The sequence below is a fragment of the Pocillopora damicornis genome, chromosome 4 (genome assembly GCF_964200805.1).
Source record: "Pocillopora damicornis chromosome 4, jaPocDami1.2, whole genome shotgun sequence".
NCBI classification, from domain to species: domain Eukaryota; kingdom Metazoa; phylum Cnidaria; class Anthozoa; order Scleractinia; family Pocilloporidae; genus Pocillopora; species Pocillopora damicornis.
The window spans coordinates 25,277,714-25,291,984 of NC_142673.1; the positions used below are offsets into that span (position 1 = coordinate 25,277,714).

Below are 14,271 nucleotides of genomic sequence, written 5' to 3' on the forward strand. Positions count from 1 at the left end.
ACGGGCAACAACAGAGCTCTTGCGTCAAACAGCCTCGATTTCAAGTTTGTCCGGGATTGAGTTTCACCTGGGGCCGAGTTAATAAAAAAGTTTACTGCTGGTAGGTGCGGCGAATATCATGGCCGTATTAGAGAGAATTATTCCTCTGTTTCTCACTGTTTGTGCAACAGTAAAGGCTCAAGGTAAGTTTGAATCTGTTTTAAGAACCCTAAAAAATTCAATGGTAGCTATGAAGGAACTTTTACTTGTCATGCAAGAGCTTCCGAAACAAATCTTATTGTGCAAATGAAACTTGAGAGGAAAGCGACAAAAAACATGCCGGTTAACTGTTTGTGAATTTATATTTGTGCATTCACCTTAAAGTCGGTTGAAACCTTTGAAGAAAACCTAAGCTTTCGTGGAGATGGTTTACGATCTCATATCAATCCTTATTTTAGAATTTCTTCGAAGCTTTTTAAGCGTTTAACTCTCGTATTGTTCGAATAAATTTCGAACTCTCAATGCAAATTATGAGCTTCTTGTGGCGAAAACATCTCGGGTTTTTTTGCGGTTACAAATGAAAGGCGGTGTCTTGAATCTTCGATGTTGGTTTTGAAGTTTACAATCAGAAATTGTCGATAATTCTGGAATCATCTCAAGTCTAGGATAAACTGATCAGAAAATCTAAAAGCGTGACTGAGTATTCAACACCAGATAATTATGTTGTTTGTTCCATGGAATTTAGCTCTTTGGCCTTTAGATTGTTTTCAAGAGTTGCAGATGAAAGATATGTGATGTCGAATGTGTTAAATTATTTTTGACTAGTGTTTTTTATTTACTAGGTATTTCTACGTCGTCACAAAAATTTTAAGATATATTATTTAAAAATCACGTTTTTCGCTGAGCTTGAATTCCGAGATTGATATTTTTTGACAAAGCGTTGCTATTGTTTAGCTCAAACTTTTCCTCTTTTGATGTTTTGAAATACATGCTTGCAATGTGGCAAGGACGATTTTGAAAATTTATTATGAAAATGACACAATCTGTGATGTTGCTGTTACCGGATCTGTGTTTGGGCAGTTACTAGATAACAACAATACTTGTTTATGGAATGATCTAGTAATTTTTGTGCGCGTGATCCGGACTTTTAATTCTTTAAAATGTAATAACATACATGAAAAAATTACTCAGTTCTGATTGGTTAAGATAGATGCAGTTTTCAGGTAATTCAATGCAAAAAAGTCACAAACCAGACTGAACAATTCCTTGAACTGTTAAGCCTGACTTTGAACTTTTTTGTACCTTAATGATGTGAAAATATCTTTGTATATTAATATTTTGATTGTACGCGGTTGTTTTGACTGAATGCACGATGTTATTTGCAGGGTTTGAATAAATTATTTTTGCACTTGATGCAAGCACCTTGCTTCTGCATAATGTTGATAAGCTATCTCATATTTTGTCTTGTATATTATTAATATGTAATCACATGATTTTCTCGTGCTATTTGGAATAAATACCACAAATTGCACTCACTCTATGGACTTGTGCAATTTTGTTAGTCTTTGAAAAAATTTACTTGTGCTTATTTATTCCAAATTGCACTTGAAATCATGTGATTACCTATACTAATATGTGTAATATATCAATGTAAATTACCAAGACAGATCTAAGCACTTTGGCTTAACTCTTTAGCCCCTAAGAGTGACTAGTGTCTAATTTCTCCTTACTATTTCACCCGTGAATCAAACATGAAAGCTATGAGAATAGAGGAAATGATCACCAACTAAAGCAGCTCTTGATTGTTACACAAATTCTCCCTGTCAGTCTCTCTGTGAATGTATGTAGAACAGTGTGGAGAATATGCATACTGATGTTAGGGGGTGAAGGGTTAATACTTTACATATCAAGGAGAGACAGCATAGGTTAAGTCACATTGTGTGTTACATCTTTCGAAGGTATGAGTAAAAATCCATTACAGTTTCAAATTAACATCTGTCATCCCATGCAGAATAGTGCATCAATCTTTCAAATGTAGTTGGTTTTTTTGGCATCCTTGCAACCTTTTGAGTAATGTCAGTTTGGATCTCTTTCTTAGGAGGAGGTGCTTTACATATTAGATATAAGTATATGAGCATTTTCAGAGGTTTAATGGATATAAAATTGTCCTTTTTTTCTTTTAGGGGAACCACCATTTGGAATTGTGCAACCTTTTCCAGAGAACATCTACCCCCTTGAGTACACCTCAGCCAATGTTACTTGTATTGCATTTGATGCAACTGGTAAACAAGAACCAAAAAATATAACATTTTATCGAAGAGATGACCTTAATCTATACAGGGAAGTAACTGGTGATGATTACTTGTTCTCAAGCAAAACAGAATATGTAGGTGAGTACATATTTGTATTACAGTTAATGCATCTAGCACCTAAAAAAGAAAACAACAACCTCTTAATTCCAAACTTTACTCCCAAAACAGGATTCTTACACTTTTGGGCTTATTGTGTTATAAGTCATAACAGTGAAATTCCATTTGAGGCGAGGGTGATATATGGGGAATAATACATGGGTGTGTGTAGATATGGAATTTCTCTTTAAGTGTTTAACTTGATTGCTCATGAGTGAGCGCAGCGAGTGAGATGTCGAGTTGAACATGAGAAGAAAAATTTCATATCTACAAGGAACTGTGTATTATTTTGTTTATCGTATAAACACAATAGCCCTTTACTGAGAAGAAAAGCCAACTTCATTAAAGTATGAAAATAAATGAATCAACAATCCTCAAATAACAATCACAGAGTGCATTGGTGCTAATTCTTAAGATGGAAAAATGTGTTGAATCACGATTACAAAAACAACAATGGTGGTAATTTTCAATTTTCAAAATTGTCATTTATTGACTTTGTCCTTACTGACAGAGAGATTTGAAGTTTTCATTTTCATAATTATATGTGATGCATTAATTTTTCTTAAATTTGTGCCTGAAACTGAATCAGAACCTCCCCTAATCCTCTGTCCTTATTGCTACCCTCAGTCCTGGATAAAGCCATATCCTTCTCTCCCTGCTAACAAGTTAAGTGTTTTCTTAGGTGTAGGTAAAATAAAAAAATTGTTTACTACCATGACTTGGAAGAATATAACAAGAGAAGATGACAGTCAGAACAGTCAGCTTGGAAGCTATGAGTGCCATGCTTTTGCAGTAGATGAAAGCGTAAAAGCAAAGAGGCATGGCTTTAGTGTCAGTGTTATTACAGGTAAGTCTGTTTACATTTCATGGGGAGTTTCGTTACCTTATAGTCTTACCCTAAAAATAAGCGCATGTGTCTAGTCTATTTATCCTTTCTGTCAAGGAGTTTTGATGGGTAACAATAAACTGTCAGGAAACAGGGGGAATACTAGGAGGGGGGTTAACTCTTCTAAAGACTTGCAAATTATTGAGGGGGAAGTAGCATGACTGCTTTTTGCTCTATGCCACTGAGAATAGGATGGGCAGTAACAGTGTGGCTACTTTCAGTAGCTCAAAGTCTGTGAGCATCCAGCATACATGTAGTGTAAGTGGTTAATAATTATCAAGATTTATGCCCTCATCTCAAATTGTAAAGTTTTAGCTATTTTTACATAACAATTCACAGGTACAGTAGCAAAGTACCTCTATAAACCAAGTGGATCTCCACTCCAACAGAGAAAAAAGATTATTACTAATAAACAGAAAAATCCACCCATCCTGTTACTTGAGCACTATAAACAAGATGGCCAATAAACCTTGCTTAATGGTTTACACAATTTTGCATTTCAGAAAGTGAAATCCCAAAAGTGAATGTCCCAGACTCCATTCTACTTGATCCAGGTGATAATATAAAAATCTTCTGCAACCTTACTGAAAGAGGAAACGAATACAGCACCCCACTGAAGAGGATTTCCTGGTTTAAGGATGGGAGGTTGTTGGAGAGTGTGCGGAATCCAGATCCAGATGCAGAGCAGCAAAATGATTTTTTACCCCCACTGGAGCTTGAAAATGTTGGTTTCCAAGATGGGGGAACATACACCTGTAGTTTGGTAGTAAAGTTAAGGAACATCAAGGAGTACATTGTTAAAGATACCACAGTAATAAAGAGTAAGTACAATACACAATTGTGCTGATAGAAATTTTTTTTTTGCTTGAAGAAATTCTCTTGAAAAAGCTACAGTGGTTGTTCATTATGTAGGGGTACTTATTAATAAGAACCTTGGGCACACTGCTCAAAAGTCTAGTAATAAAACCCTTTCACTCCTAAGATCTCATGAGTAATTATCGTTACTGTCTGTAATTAATTTTTTATGGTGTTATTTCAGTTAATTTAACTAAAATCCCATAATTGAAATATTTCTATATTCTCATTACCTGTCTGCCTCATACTTTATTGATAATGCAATAAGAAAGGCTGTCTTGGTCACTTGCTACCAGACAATTGATGTGATTAAAGATGACTATCCATTAGAGGATTATCAGTTGATCCAATACCAAATTCTCTATATTTACATCATAAGAATTGTATGGCAGACAGTCAAGGGAATTACCAATGACTTCTTGGGAGTGAAAGGGAATCAGCCGATTTAAGAACCTACAGGGCCCATCATTCAAAAGTCCAGGTAACTCAAAGGGGCTCAAAATTTTTAAAATTTGAATGAAAAGACTGCAGTGCAGAAGTGTAGATGTTAACTCAAAAACCAGACTTTTCTTTTTCTTTTGTTTTTATTTCCATTGTTTTCAGTTTCAATACCTGAATAAGCTGTAGCTTGATCTTGAAAGTAAAAGCTGCAAACAAAAGTTGGGTCAATGTTGTTGTTGTTGTCGTTATTGTTTTTTTTTTCAATGGTGTCTACTTTTACTGACAAGCTGGCTGGCATTCATTCACTCCTGCAACATTCTGACCACCAAAAGCCATACCATTATTAAAAAACTTAATACCAAAGGATGAAAACAGTTTTATATTCCTGGAAGTGCCAAAATCTGATCAGTAGTGTAAATCTCTTATCTTTCTGCCATACTTGTCCCTGTTAGCTAGTTGAGAAAATTTGTTGGTAGATGTGAGTGTAAAAAAGCATGTAAGCTGATAAGTCGATGTTGATGAACCTAGTTGACCCAGGATTTTTCCTTGTTGAACACTTGTGACAAGATTAAAAAAAACATCTCTCTTCAAGGTCATGTACTCTTTCAAGTACATACTGTAAGGGAGGTATTTTGTCATTTTTGACATTTTTCTTTGGTGCATGAGAGAGAGTTAATTCAGTTTCATAGATCAGAGAATTTTTAGGTTACTGTTTATAGTTTCCAGTACAAAGTGTATGTTGTATCATAATTCAAAGATTGCATTTATTTATGTATTTGCACACTTCAAGTGTTTTAATGGGTCATTGCCTGTGTGAAATATTCTAGTTGCTCCCAGGCTTGCAAAGCCAAAGGAAGACATTGAAAAGGTGGCATTTAAAGGAGATGATGTATCATTTGAGTGTGCTGCAAAAGGATATCCTTTAGAGGTGGAATGGAAAGTGAAGAAGAAGAATGAAGAAACTGTGGAGGCTTGTATTAGTAAGTTTTGTAGAATGATACTCCTTTTATTCAGAGCCCCTAAAAAAATTCAGTGAAGTTTTCCTTGATTAATCATCAACTGCCCTTATTTAACAATAATTTTCCAAAGGGGAAGAGAATAATTATGATTGAATAATCAGCTCAAAAAGTATTCTATTGCATTTAACACTTACTTGGAAACATTGACAAAAAGTGAGCTGATTATTGCAAGATATGAGAAATTCCCAACCAATCAGAGTGTGCACATCTCTATAATAACCTGAGCAATTATACTGACAATTAGTAGCATATACTGAAACAGTGAATACCAGTGAAGTAGTGCTCTGATTGGCAACTCAAACTCAGAATATCATTTGCTATTCATCCTGAGCAACTTGCATGGGATTTTTTCCAAAAATGTTGTAATTGTTGCAGGAATAAACAAGTTAAGGTCATTTTTTTGTGCTTTATTGTCTTGAGCACTGTTTTAGTAGATAACAAGGCAATATTAACCTGGATATTGGATATCAACCTCACCACTTTGCAGCTTGGTGAATATCAACCACCAGCCAACTTCACTCTTGTAAATAGGTGTTAGTTAATCAATTTTTATGGTCTTTTAATGACCACATAGGCAAATGATCTGTTCTTGAATTATTAACTCTTTCTTGTTTTACCTTTGTTATCTTTCTTGTTAGATGAATCAGACGGACACTACAAGATCGAGCAAGCTAGCATGTATGATCCTTATATTCTGACCATATCTAAACTGGAGTATAGCGACCGTGGATTTTACTACTGTTGTCTTCCTACAAACTGCTCCAAAAATGTAGAATATAAGTGCCAGCGATTCATTCTTCGTGTCAGAGGTGAGGCTGTACTTTGATTATTTTACTTGCTGTAATCCTTTGTACCCCAACATCACTTCTCTATGCATTTCCTTTGGTACTGAGAAGGGCCTGTGTCTGAAAATCAAGAATCTCTTCAGTTGGTGATCATTTCTTTTATTCTCATGACGGTAATGTTTGATTCAGGGGTGATGCTATTAGGAGAAATTACATGTAGATGTATGTAGATGATAGTCACTCTGAGGGTCAAAGTTTACATGAACATGTACATGTATGTCTTCAGAATCATCACTTTATCTCATACTGTACATATTGAAATTTTCACAGTGAAGTTCTATCATTGGTGTCTCTGATTGGATGAATGATATAAATATTTTCACAGTCATTTGCTTCCAATCTTTGAAATGTGTCTGTCAGGAAGGAAAATCTCAGCATGTATGAAATAAAAACATACCATGGGAAGTGCTAAATTGATTTTTATTCATGAGTTGCAATGCATCAAAAAACTCACTTGTTAGCTGTGCTCACTCATTTGTTTTTTTTAATGCATTGCAGCTCTTGAATAAAAATTGTTGGTGTACACTTTCATGGAACAATCTCAATGATAGATGCATGGAAATTTAGTAGCACGTACAATTAATGTTATTATTATAGTTATTTTTAGTATTATTATAATCATAGTCCTTATCACTAACGTTATCAATATTTATATTATTTTGATTATTTTGATTATCATTAGTATTATAGTTGCTGAAATCTCTGTTGCTCTCATTTGATTCCAACTATTACTGAATGGTGGCATACACTCTATCTTAGCGTAGAATATTATGTGACTTTGAATTGTATTACGAGTATCCACCAATGGTGTTTGGTTCTGTTTCTTTTTTTGTAATAGATCGATTGGGCCCTCTGTGGCCTGTTATTGGTATTATTGTTGAGGCCCTTGTTCTCTTCTTAATCATCTTTATTGCTGAAAAGAGAAAGAAGGACAAAGAGAAAGGTTTGTGAAACAGTATCTATTATGAATAGCTCAAAGGTGCCTCTATGTATTTCAATTAAGCCTTCATTTTTTCCGCCTTCCCCATTGAAAATAAAGACTCTTTAAGTTGTAAGTGGTATTCGTTTTGTGTCACCAAAGTTGCATTGCAGCAGGGAAGATACAATTTATTTGAACATTTGTATCAGAAATTGTGATTAGTTATTGTTTAATCTAATTGATCAAAACACAAGCAATAAGAAGGAAGAAAAATCATTATTTACTAGTGGGTATCGATTGACTGAACAGCAAATTTTCAGTGCTAAAATTTTAAGAAATGTATGGTGAACTGTGATGAGAAGTAAGCTTTAGATGTTGGAAATGAAAGAGTTGAAGTATTACAGGCTTTTAAAAGTGTATATTGAATATTAAATCTGGGCAACAATGCTCAGGAAAAGGCATAAATTGTATTTTAGCTTTCAGTAAGTTTCTAAAAAGACCTCTAGTGGGCATGGCCCACACGCAGTATTAAAATCTTTGTAAAAAAATTCTTTATTTTGAATGAAGTTTACTCAGCACCCATACAAGAGACTGTTGTATCGTCACATTGTACATACAGTGTACATATTGGTATATGTATACATATGTATGCAAGTCACTAATGTTTAGCTTTTCTCCTCTTTTTTCTTAATTTACTGATGCTGCACATAAACAGCTGAAAAGTAAGTACACACATTATTTCTCTACGTACAATAAACTTCTCTAAATATATAGCTACTATACATAAAACTTGAATTCTGTGCCACAAATCGTTTTGATTGACTCATATACTAAAGGCTCTTGACATGAGACGGCCCATGTCTATGGAGGGGTAGGATAGGAGGGAATGGGAACGAGTATGGGGATGGACAAGTGATTTGAAAAAGACCAGTATTCATGTGTTGCTCTCAGATTTTTCATTTAACACCCATCCACACCCACACTTGACCTATTATATAACTGACTGCTCCTTCGAGAATGTTAGAGCATGCAGTTATCAAGGTGCTATCAGAGCAGTGGCTTGTTTATGCTCAAGTTGGCGGATTGGTGACCTTTAATAGGAAAGTATTCCCAAAGCATTGAGAGTATGAAAGTAACGAGAGAGTAGCAACGGTTCATGAAAATTTTATGGAAAACGAGGCTTAGTGTGACATCGTTGCGCTTATGAGCTCTTGTACCTTCTCCGTTGCTTTTCCTTAACTGTGTATTGTACAATGTGTTGATGCTGACATCCATTTCTCAATCTTAATTGCTGCAAACCTTTTATGTATTCCTTAGGGTTGATGGTCGAATGGAGTTCAGTTACAGTTCCACAGATGACGGAAATGGCACAAGGGGCCAAGTGCGCTTGCGTAAAGCGGGTGAAACCCCAGTTGCCTAGAACGTTTTCCTGATATTGTACGTGTGTAGCCCATCCTAGTCAATTTTTTTGGCTTTTCTTATAGAGCTTTAAGATAAAAGAGTAACTGCAATTTTATTTGAAATACGTGTTTCTTAAATGTTTTCGCGAAAGCTGCTATATCAGTACTGACGAAAGTTTGCTTTTTCATCACTGCTATAAGGCTTATCGAATCAGACACATTTAGAGGTTTTACGTTAATTAGAACGATGCTGATTTTTCCATTTTCGTGTATAGTTAAGCGAAAACAGTGAAAATTTTAATGACCGATTATTCAAATGCCAGTCACGGGGGATTACTCGGCGAGGTAGACATGAAAGGAGATTGGGAAGGAGGGAGAAAACAGAAAGAGGGTATCAGAGTATCTCCCTCGTGTGCAACCTCTCTCCCTTCTTCTTCCCCCCCTTCCCATTTGCACCAGCCAAATTGTTTTTTGAATTATCTAAAACAATCTTTTGTATTTAATTATTTTGGCGTAAAAGGCAATGAGGTATTTAGTTTTAGAAAAATCGACGTAAGTATCGGCCTATTATCTGCAGAATCCTCTATGAACTACTGCGAATGTAAGAAGTACTGTTTGATGATAATTTGTGGCAACCGTGTAACGTCGTACCATTTAAAATGGCACCTATCAGGAAATTCAACCATCAATGTGGCCATGTATATTTTTGTAGTTTGTATTCATTCTGGTGCCTTTTTCCCTTTTTGTTTTTTTTTTATGAGTTTGTGAGGTTTACAACATCAGCAACTTGTCTCATCAATGGAGGCTTCCTTTATAATACACGAGCTGTAAGAAATTTATCAAAGCGATGTCTAGAAGATATTGAACTTTATTTTTAGGAAGGAGCGATATAGCTCCGTAGTTTTATCACTAGGAGGTCAATTTGAAGTATGCAGTTTGTTACTTGAAACACAATCATAACCAAAGTCATTGTATTCTCTCGTTGATATTCTGCAGCGTCATCTGAAAAAACAGTGGACCGGTTGTTAATCGAACGGTTTTCCTTCGTTTAGCTTAAGCTTCAATTTGGCCAAACGGTTTTTGAAAGCGTTCATTTTTGTGATCTGTGTCAACAAGGCTTAAAGTTAACCCTTTAACTTCCGAGATCTTATTAGTAATTCTCCTTACAATCTGCTATACAGTTCTTGTGATGTTAGTTTAGAGAATTTGTGATTACATTAACTTATAATCCTCTAATCGATACTTTTTCTTTATTCTCATCATTAGTTTGCTTGATATTGTATTGATATTGTAAGGAGAAATTCTGTTTTGGCCACTCATGGGAGTTAAGGGTTAACAGTGGAAAAACACCATCAAACATCCCACTCAAGGACAAATCTTGAGGAACAGTGGTCGTTGAAAACCGTAATAGGTGCATTTAGTCCTTCACACCCTCACGTCGTGCATATTCTTCATACTATTTACTTTGTATTATTCATGGCACTGACGCGGAGAGACTTTTTTACAATCCAGAGCTTCATTCAGTGGAAATCAGTTTCGTTATTCTCATAACGGTAGTGTTTGATCACGAAGTAATATTGAAAGGGGAAATAAGATTTTCGTAACATTTAAGGGTTGAAGGGTTTAATAACCAGCCCAATTTATTTGCAATTTTTGTGCCAGGGTTTTGTGTCGATGCACGATGTCGGCGCACATGTTACTCTGACTCACTCTTGAAGAATTAATTAAGTAAACAATGATATTTAGACCGTGTTCAGCAGCTTTTTTTGGCTGGAACGCAATCGCCGTCCTCTTGTCGCGCTTTTTCTGTGATGCAACGTTAGTTTTGTACTGTTGTTTGACGGAGAAAGTGGAGCAAAATTGGACCTCTTATGAGTTACATATTTAGAGAATGATTTCTCTCAACTCGCTTGTAAATGGCTTGAAACCTAATCTAATAAACATTGAAAATATTCAGTGACTGTTTCTTCTTAGCGTAAATCCCAGCCTGTCAAGCATGGAATTGAATGCACAGTGCACGAATTGATCCAATCAACGGAGTATTAAACATTTAATTGTGTATTGACCGAGAATTTCGCTATCTGGGATGTTGCATTTGAACGAAACGAGGACTGCACAGTATTAGGTTAACTAAAGTATAATTTACCGAAGATATCTTGATTATTTGGCGCTATGGGGTGAAGGCGGCATACTGGGGCTTCAACTGAATCAAAGATGAAAGCGAAGTAGTGTTGTCCAGGAGTTCAGTGAGGGTGATTTTGTGTTACACGAAAAACATTTCAGCTGAAGAATTAGTGAGAATATCTTATCGGTCCTTCGGAGTTCTTTTCAATTTAGTGTCGAAAGTGTCCCGGGATTGCATTGGCTTTGCTTTAATTTGCTCTATAATTGGTCCAGAGAATTGGACCACTCTCTCAGCCCATCTGATGTAAAAGTTACACCAATCACGACTTGGAAATTCGCGTTTTCCTGCGCTTCAGGCAACTTAGTTGTTTTTACTTTCAATTCTCATCTGCTAATAAAGTACTTTCCTTTCTTTTGATTAGCCGTTAAATTTCTTTGGTTTTAGATTTACAACAGTCAGTCGAAAAGTGCTCTTATTCAAAATAATCGGAAAGCTATCAACCGTTGTGAACGGTTAGGTCCAAAACATTAAACAATAATCTGGACCTAAGAAATCTGTCGCCGCTCTCCTATCCTTTCACTACCGTCATCATGGCAAGAGGCACATTTTGATTGACTGTGATGCACCGCTAAAAATATCTTAAAGAAACTTAATACTCCTTAAGAAAGGAAAATTTCAATAAACTACACGCATTCAGTTGAAATCCCACGTAATCTGCATTTAACACCCAGGCAGTCTACGTTCGCGCCAAACTTTTGTCTTTGCATCAGCCAAAGGTCTGTATATCACTCTCACACTTAAATATTTAACCTTCATGGCGCCGACAAGTGACTGCTAACTGCCCATTGTAAACATGTGTCAACGGCGACATGATGTCGCAGAAACCTTATGAGCTTATTTGTGATATCCTTTGTGTTTTTAAAATAATTTCGATTTTTAATTTCCAAACTCTTCTATCACCAAGCGACTCCTCGTCCAGTTCCTCGTTTCCAATAAAACAGTCTCCGTTCCTTTGGTAATTTTTATACCGCTTCGGTTTTGTCTTTCCGTATAATGTTTTACACCCTTGGTTCAAAAGTTCCTACTTTTTTTTCAGCCACTAACAAGGCACGAAGAAAAAAATTAAAGGTGTCGCCACTGTTGCATCTTCAGCGTCAATAAAATATAAAAAAGTTTCACTTCGTTGTTTGCTAAATAGCAGTAATAAAATCTCTCAGTCCTTCATGAGACATTCTGGTCACACTTGTGACGACACACTGGTGACCTTTAAAGCATTCTCGAATCTCATCCTTATCACCTTAATAAAGATCCAATCAATTATCAACTTCACTGAGCATTCGTTTTTCAGGCCCATCTGGTCAAAAATGACAAGCGTTACGGTATAATCTAACCGAACAAACTCAACTACTTTATTTAACAGCGAGTAATGTTCTTAGTAAGGAGCTACTCCTAAAAGCAGTATAATACTTATCGTTAATAAACTTAATTAAGCCTCACAGTCTATATCCTAGCTCACCACTGACACAATCTCGATGTTGTCTCCAAAGTTCCTTGAAATAAGCGATCTTCCGCAGTAACTCTCTCTCTCTCGGTATAGCTTTCAAAACAGTCGTCGCTCCGACAACAACAACTACTCCTAAGCGAGTCTCTCTCTATATTCACAGTGTCCTGGAACATTCCAGAAGCTTACACAAGAACTATTTAAGTAATATTAAATAATAAATACGTGACTTGAAGAAATGTTCTGGAAGGTTCTACGATGACTCAGCAGTCTGGAGATTTCTAGAAACGACAACATTTACCCATAACATAAGCTGTTTGAAAGCATCTGATTAACTTTCCTTTTTCATTTTCTTTGATCACTGTGGTTGATAGTATTCTCTGGAGAACAGCCTTGTAATTGCAGGCTTTTCATTTACGAAATAGATCAGAAATAAAGAATTTGCGCTCAGTTACTCTTAAAAGTGCAACAAGGATTGTGTTTCATTGAGTTTCATGATTTCTTTATGTTGGGAAATTGCGTACGTATTTGGTGATTATAAAGACCTGGAAGATGATTGGCGATATGACGCGGAGAACTACGAAGCTCGCAATGACCGAGATAATTCGCTTCAAATCTGACTCTCTCTATCTAGGAAGGCAAATACTGGAGAAAATATTTGCCATATTGACAAAATCTCTCTCCCGAAACGAGACGCACGAATTCAAATAGGCTTAAATAAGCAAAAAGTAGCAGGAAGTATGGCTGACGTCACGTGGAGCAGAAAAGTGGTCTGCGACATCATCCAATCACAGAGCTTGTTTTAAAGATATGATAAATTTTACAGACTGTCTGCGTTTGAACCCAATATGCAGTTTTAACAACAAGCAGTAAAAAAACAGGTTTTCAGCTTGCCCAGATCAAAGTTCTTATCATATAAGTCTGATATACATTTTCATTCATATGCATGCAGGCTTTTATATGGTAATTCTATGTTTACGGAAAACGTAAAAGAATAACATCAGAGTCAAAATCTTCTAAAAGCTCTCTTGGAATCAATATCTATCCTCTATCTTGCTTCATTGAAAAGGAGACACCGCATGTTTATCTTGTGAGACGAATTTCAAGCTCTTAAACAATGCAAAATCACAGGTTTGTTCCAAATGAATAGTTAATTAAGGGAAAATTTGCGGAAATAAATTGGAAATAAAATCTCAAAGCAAACAATTTAGAGGAAAGGATTTACTGTTAAGAAAAGATTGACATTATGCAATTTAGCCGATCTAATCGGGTTTTGCAAAGAAAACGCAGACATTGATCAGCTTATCTTCGTGACGAAGTCAGTGTCATATCGTATGCCTTTATTGATGAATCTTTTTCTTTTTTTTGTTACGCGCGATCGAAGCGAAAAACAATAATCTTTGGCTCACGAATTAAAAAAAAAAACATTGAAAAACACCAAGAGACCGTAAAGGTTTGAATAGGATTCTCGATCTATGGAAGAAAACGCTCTCGATAATGAGCAAATATTTTGAAACTGTTGACTGGAAGTTCGACCCAAATAAGATCAGAAACGTAATAAGGATTTATCGATGGCAAAATGATCCGTCTTGACTATATCTCTATAAGGTTGACCACCAAGGCAAATTATCGCAGCATTGAAAGGAAAATAATTAAATTATCATTTCCTTAGATCATTTGGCATTTTCGTCTTTGGAGAACTGTATGCTTGAAGGGGAAAAACAGAGATGCCTTTGTGCAGCATTAAGAAACTGAATGTATAATTTAAACAAGATTGTCGAACTCAATTTCTCCAAAATCAGTTTTAAAATCTCTCCATTATCCAGAAAAAGTTCAATGTTTCTTGTGACGTTAAAATCGTTTTAAAACTTTAATTCCTTTTCCTTTGTGTTC

General features: G+C 35.7%; 1 protein-coding gene and 1 long non-coding RNA gene across 3 annotated transcripts; one reads left to right on the plus strand and one right to left on the minus strand.

Moving 5' to 3' along the window:
* The first annotated feature begins 31 nt into the window (after window positions 1–31).
* LOC113683421 (neuroplastin) lies at window positions 32–10,706 on the plus strand. Its single transcript, XM_089205756.1, has 8 exons — window positions 32–182; window positions 2,163–2,369; window positions 3,070–3,234; window positions 3,777–4,094; window positions 5,397–5,549; window positions 6,227–6,397; window positions 7,272–7,380; window positions 8,670–10,706. Exons 1-8 carry the CDS (start codon window positions 119–121, stop codon window positions 8,770–8,772), a joined length of 1,290 nt encoding a protein of 429 aa, XP_089061882.1. The 5' UTR covers window positions 32–118; the 3' UTR covers window positions 8,773–10,706.
* LOC149047388 (uncharacterized) lies at window positions 5,555–12,519 on the minus strand. 2 transcript variants are annotated; one of them, XR_016186443.1, is made up of 2 exons: window positions 12,394–12,519; window positions 5,555–6,493 (listed from the first exon to the last, which is right to left on the minus strand). It is a non-coding gene; the product is annotated as an uncharacterized LOC149047388 (long non-coding RNA). The 2 variants fall into 2 exon arrangements; XR_016186442.1 differs by lacking the exon at window positions 12,394–12,519 and adding an exon at window positions 7,226–7,340 and having other exon boundaries at window positions 5,694–6,493.
* Window positions 12,520–14,271: the final 1,752 nt, after the last annotated feature.